This window comes from Apis dorsata, unplaced genomic scaffold, assembly GCF_000469605.1.
Source record: "Apis dorsata unplaced genomic scaffold, Apis dorsata 1.3 scaffold_570, whole genome shotgun sequence".
NCBI lineage: Eukaryota > Metazoa > Arthropoda > Insecta > Hymenoptera > Apidae > Apis > Apis dorsata.
The window spans coordinates 132,925-138,652 of NW_006263780.1; the positions used below are offsets into that span (position 1 = coordinate 132,925).

Sequence of the window (5,728 nt, forward strand, 5' to 3'; positions counted from 1 at the left end):
TTGGATTATATAATAAATCGAGGATGATTTCTTTTGTTATCAGCAGCAGATTGAAGAAGATAATTCGAAAGGAAAGTTTCGAAGGGAAGTGGATCACGAAAGATCGAAGGGTTCTTCTGTTTTTTTTTTTTTTTTTTTTTTTTTTTTTGTGAATATGAACGATATTGAGAACGAAAGTAAGATACATTGATTGGAGGATTTGATGAGACGTTGAATGATTGCATGTTGTTGAAGAATTTAATTTTTATTCGAGGCGAGAAAATGAAATTTTCCGAGTCGAAGAGTTTAATGAAGATTGATGATTCGAAACGTGATTCGTAATGATTTAATTATTTCTAATACGTTCGGATAATAATTATTTCACGATGTGATAGACGTATAAAATAATGTATGCTATGAATGAAATGTATGAAAATTAATTGTGTTCATTTATAATTAGAAAAGAAATTTGTCATCATTGTGAAATTATTTTGAAAAGAATTTGGTAAAAATCAGTCATCGTTCAGAGCGACGATATCACGTCGGTAAAACAGATTCGATAGATCTGGCGGTGATTTCAATGCGCGTAGAAAGAAATTATGCGTGAACTATGATTAATATTAAAATTAAAGTAATTCTTAAAAATTAGATGGTTACAATATTCATTTACGAAATATGATACTCATTAAAATTTAATATTATCGAAATAAATGTTTCTTAAAAAAGAAAAGAAAAACTTCCACATCAACACTAATTTAAACAAATCGTTTCATTTTTCCTTTCCATCTTAACTTTCCATTCGTATTTCCTCTTTTCCAAGAACAAATATAAACTCGTTCAATATTTTATATTATATATAGGTCAATGTTTATAATAATTTTTACGATTTCGAGAAAGTACAACCTTCTCGAATCCTCAACGAAACGATCTTCATAAATTTCTTCTCCTTCTTCTTCTTCTTCTTTCCCCTCTATTACATCAAAGTTGTCAATATGGAGCACGATACGTATACGTTAATCATTTTAGCGACTAACTTTCTCACAGTCTTATTGTCTGCTACTTTCTTCGATAGTATAAAAAAAAACAGACAAAGACAGACACGATTCGCGAAAAATATGCGCTATTGTTGAAGAGTTCTCGAAGAATTATCTCTCCGTTACAATGGCAAAACATCGAAAGAATCGAGAAAAAAGTGACTTCGAAGCGTCGTTCATCAACTGATTAATTTTTTCTCGAGAATGTTATCTTCCTCTTAATTAATGATAATTTACTCTTAGATTTAATCGATCTTTTTTTTTTAAGTTTTACATTATAGAATCATCAAGAGTCATCAGTCATGAGATTCTCTTGTAAATTTAATTTGAAATTTCTAAAAATCTGAAGGATCATAATACAAAGATTTTTAAATTATTTGGAAAACTATGTGCAAGAACAATTTATCTAAATTCTATAAATGCAAACTTGATTGATTTGATCTCTTTATTCGCCTAGTGTTAGGTGAGATATATTACGATAAAAATTGGACGAATGAAAGATTAAATGGATGAACGTGAACAACGGACGTCAGAGAAGTGAATACGTGTTTAGCGAAGAATGTTAAGCACCGTTAATAAGCACCGTAACTCGATCACCATTGGAATTGATTATGATGGAGCGTCACAACAAAATATCCATACGAATAATTCCAATTTCGAGTTAACTATCGATCGAATCATTAAATCAGAGAAAACGAAACAAATCTCGAAGAACTGAAGAAATCATTTAAAATTTAAAAAAAGAAAGAAGAACGAAATATTCACACGAATAATTCCAATTTCGTTAACCATTTCTCGATCGAATCATTAAATCAGAGAAAACGAAACAAATCTCGAAATGAGGCCATTTAAAATTTAAAAAAAGAAAGAAGAACGAAATATTCACACGAATAATTCAAATTTCGAGTTAACCATTTTTCGATCGAATCATTAAATCAGAGAAAACGAAACAAATCTCGAAGAAGTGAGGCCATTTAAAATTTAAAAAAAGAAAGAAGATCGAAATATTTATACGAATAATTTAATTTCTGGATCAAATCAGAGAAACAAATCTCGAAGAAATGAGAGTTATAATTTAAAAAAAGAAAAAGAGATTTGAAAATCATTGGCGTTAAATATAATATAAAACAGGAACGTCAAAGAAATCCATGAACGTATTCATTCAACGACCACGATGCGCAAGATGCTCCACTTACTCTTCAAAGAAGACAATGGCCGCCAAGATATATATTCTCGATGCGAGCACTACGTTACCTAATGTCTTCCTTTGAACGCAAATTGAACGTAGAGTCGACGTACCTCGAGAATGCGAGGTCGTAGACCGTCAGAATCTCAAGGCGAGCAGCTATCCTGACAGAAGAAGAAAGTGTTCGTAATGCTTCATTCCTCCACGAGGGGGAGGAAGGGAAGATTCGACCGATTTCCAAGAATCTTTTGAATAAATCCTTGAACGTAATTTGCCAAAGAGGTAATTAATGCATGATTGACATGATTGGCGAGAAGTGGTATCAGAGACGAAGCGTATGGAATAGTTATAGGATGCACGGAATAAGAGATAAGATTCCGTTTCATCCTGATTGTAATTTTATATACGGCTGAGCAAGAAATGGAACGTTTAACTCGATTGTTCTCGATTGTTACGAGAAATTCACGTGAAATGAAATATTTAAACATAGCTTGTTATCAGAGAAAGAAAATTTTATTTTACCTTAAATTCATTGTGTAATAATATTTTCACTTATTCTTACTTTATCATTTTATTTTCTGAGGTGATCTAAATTAATATTTATCCGCGTAGAATTGACATAAATTGAGCAATAGTAATTTAATGATTTAACAATTAAAATCCATATTAATTATCATTAAATCGTCGTAAAAATGTGATTTGAAGATATTCCTAAAATTAAACATCGATAAAACTATTTTTGATTAGTCTTAGAAAATTTAATTAATAATTATTTAATATTAAAAAAAAAAATTAATATATTTTCTCTACTTTCTATGCTTTATACTTTACGATTCATACTTACATGCCAATCCTCTTCTGTTCCATTATCTCGACAGAGTCTAATTATTTTTCATGACTCGTTGTCCTCAAAGAAAAAGGAAATCTTTTTAAAGTCTCTTAATTCGTATAAGGATATGGTTTGATAATTTTCTCGAATGGAAAATTGCGGAATGTGCCATCGAATAATTCGAAATATCCGTCAGAGATGAGTTCGTTGAGTATAGGTGTGCTTATCTTGAAGAATTGTTTCCACGTGCTATTTATCACGGTGTCGATAAAATTCTCGATGAATTTGACGCCGAAGAACAAATTCGTGACGTGTAATCTCATGTCTCTGATCGAGTTTAACTCCACTTTCACATAAACCCTTGATCCTGGTTTCGCGATAACCGTAGTCGTTTGAACGAGATCGTCTGAAAAGACAAAATGATACTTGTGAGAATAATTGTATAATTCAATTTCTTGCGAGAAATTGATTAAATATTAATTTTAATAATATCGTATATCAGACAATATAGAAATATCATTTTTTTTTTTTTGATTTCAATTAAAATAATATCACTTACAAAGCTGTAACATGAACGTTCCTCTGTTGTTTATAGTAGAATTAAACGTAGATGCTTTGAATTCGTATGCACCTTTTAGCCGTTTGTCTGGGAAATTTTGTGTATACACCACCTAAAAATGGAATAATAACGATAAAGATTATTATCATTACAGATAGATATTTTTCTCCACGATTAATTAAGTCTGATATTTCATTTTTTTTTTTTTTTTGTAATAATTTCTCTAAATAGGAATGATGTATCTGATATTACGTGTGCTCGCTATTAATACGAGTAAATTTTCGATGAAACGATAAATAATTCATATTATTTCCCATAAGAGGCAATCAAAGATTGTCAATAAAGAAATCCATAAGGGGCTATTAGATTCGACAAATATTATTCCATAGACGCGAGTAAGTACTCAAGTATATATCTTCACCTTGTAGTTCTTCAAATCACTGGTGAACTTCGTCACTTTGCTCAAATCCCATCCAACTTCCTCGACGTTGTTCATTGTAATGACAAAACCGAAATTGGGTATACCTCGTGACGTGCGCGCTTTTTTGATAAAAAATGGCTCGAAAGGGATGTGTGCTCCGTATTTGGGAACACCTGTCTTAAAATAAGGTCGGATCTCATTTAATGCACGTTGAATACATTGGTCGAAATTTGAGACATTTGGGTGGCAATCCTTGAAATGATCCTCTAGAAAAGAGAAGAATAATATATTGTTACTCACGAGAATAATATTATTCAATAATTATTGTTGAAAAAATGAAATAATGAGTTACAGTTTAAAATTATCTGAAATTAATTATCAAAAAAAGATAAATCATATTTTAGATATGGAACGCGATCAAGTATAGTTTTTGAGATATTAATAAATAAAGGGATGCAGAAAATTGCAAAAAGATTATTTACTTACTTTAATGAATTACCATAAAATAATTATCATTCCAATTACAATTTAAAACGTAGAATATAGTAATTTGAAAGAAAAATTAAGAATTACAATTAGAAAAAATAATTTACTTTTAATAAGATTAAACTTTGTTCTACTTATATGTCACGATTAAAATATTAACAAGTAACTTTAAAACTCTATAATTTTCTATACGTTGTATCGATTATTTTCTCAATCTAAATGGAAATCAAAAGACGTTCATTTACCAAATTCTATTCCTATCGATGATGAGCACAGGAAGAGCACCAGCGTTCCGAAAACTTTTATCGACAATAGCATCTCGTCAATCGATAATGTACTTCGTCGATAATCGAACGCAGCAACAGCGTTCAGTTTTCTTCAAGGTAATCACAATTCTAGGCTAACAAAACTGTACATACGATGCTTACACTTTCACTCTCGACCATACATCTGAGAGAAGGATTAACTTGTGTTTCGGTTTTGAGCGAGGATTTACGGCCAATCTTACGTAAGCTTGCGTCGAAATATTGGGGAGATCTAAAAAAGATATTAAGAAAAAAAATAAGATGTCACGATTGAATATCTTGGAAAGATATATATATATATATATATACTTTTGCTGCTACTCTATTCCTCATTAGATAAGAGCCAAAATTGTGTAATTTTTAATTTTATCGTATAATTATCTTAATTTTGTGAAAGTTTTTTTAACGAATAATTTATTAATTTAATGAATTGAGTGAATTGAATTATTACTATGAATAGTCGAGTAATTTTTTTTTATTTATTTTATTTTATTTTTATAGATATTTTATTGAAAAAGACAAGTATCTTTAGAAAGAAATCTTTCTGAAGAGATAGAGAGAAGAGAAAATGTTCTTTTTTTTTTTTAAAAAAGATTTAATTGGAAATAGTTAATAAAGCTGTGAATTTTTAGATATATGAGTTGTGAAAAATTTTTGTGAAAAATTTGAAAGTGCAAGTGCCTTTAATTGAAACAAAGTTCAGAGAAAATATAATGATCAATAATCGTGTTATAATATATATCAATACAGCTTTTAGATTTTTTTAGAAAATACATGTGATTTATACAAAAAAAGAATTAATAAAAATAATTATATGATAATTTTATTATCATACAATTTTTTTAGAAAAAGAAATGAATTATACATGAAAGAAATAACTATACAAAAAAATTAAAGTAAGTAAATAAATATACTACGTGTAATTATTT

General features: G+C 29.2%; 1 protein-coding gene across 1 annotated transcript; it reads right to left on the bottom strand.

Moving 5' to 3' along the window:
• Positions 1 to 3,006: 3,006 nt before the first annotated feature.
• Positions 3,007 to 5,055, bottom strand: LOC102672455. Its single transcript, XM_006620945.2, has 4 exons — positions 4,740 to 5,055; positions 4,009 to 4,274; positions 3,588 to 3,699; positions 3,007 to 3,434 (listed from the first exon to the last, which is right to left on the bottom strand). Exons 1-4 carry the CDS (start codon positions 4,810 to 4,812, stop codon positions 3,139 to 3,141), a joined length of 747 nt encoding a protein of 248 aa, XP_006621008.1. The 5' UTR covers positions 4,813 to 5,055; the 3' UTR covers positions 3,007 to 3,138.
• Between the last annotated feature and the right edge of the window lie 673 nt (positions 5,056 to 5,728).

What these genes read in the sequence shown, in the direction of transcription:
- LOC102672455 (XM_006620945.2), bottom strand. Translation starts at nt 4,812, where the DNA reads ATGCTATTGTCGATAAAAGTTTTCGGAACGCTGGTGCTCTTCCTGTGC. An exon ending in ATCGATAGGAATAGAATTTG is followed by an intron (nt 4,275 to 4,739) that starts GTAAATGAACGT and finishes TCTCTTTTCTAG; the next exon opens with AGGATCATTTCAAGGATTGC. An exon ending in AACGTTCATGTTACAGCTTT is followed by an intron (nt 3,435 to 3,587) that starts GTAAGTGATATT and finishes TTGTCTTTTCAG; the next exon opens with ACGATCTCGTTCAAACGACT.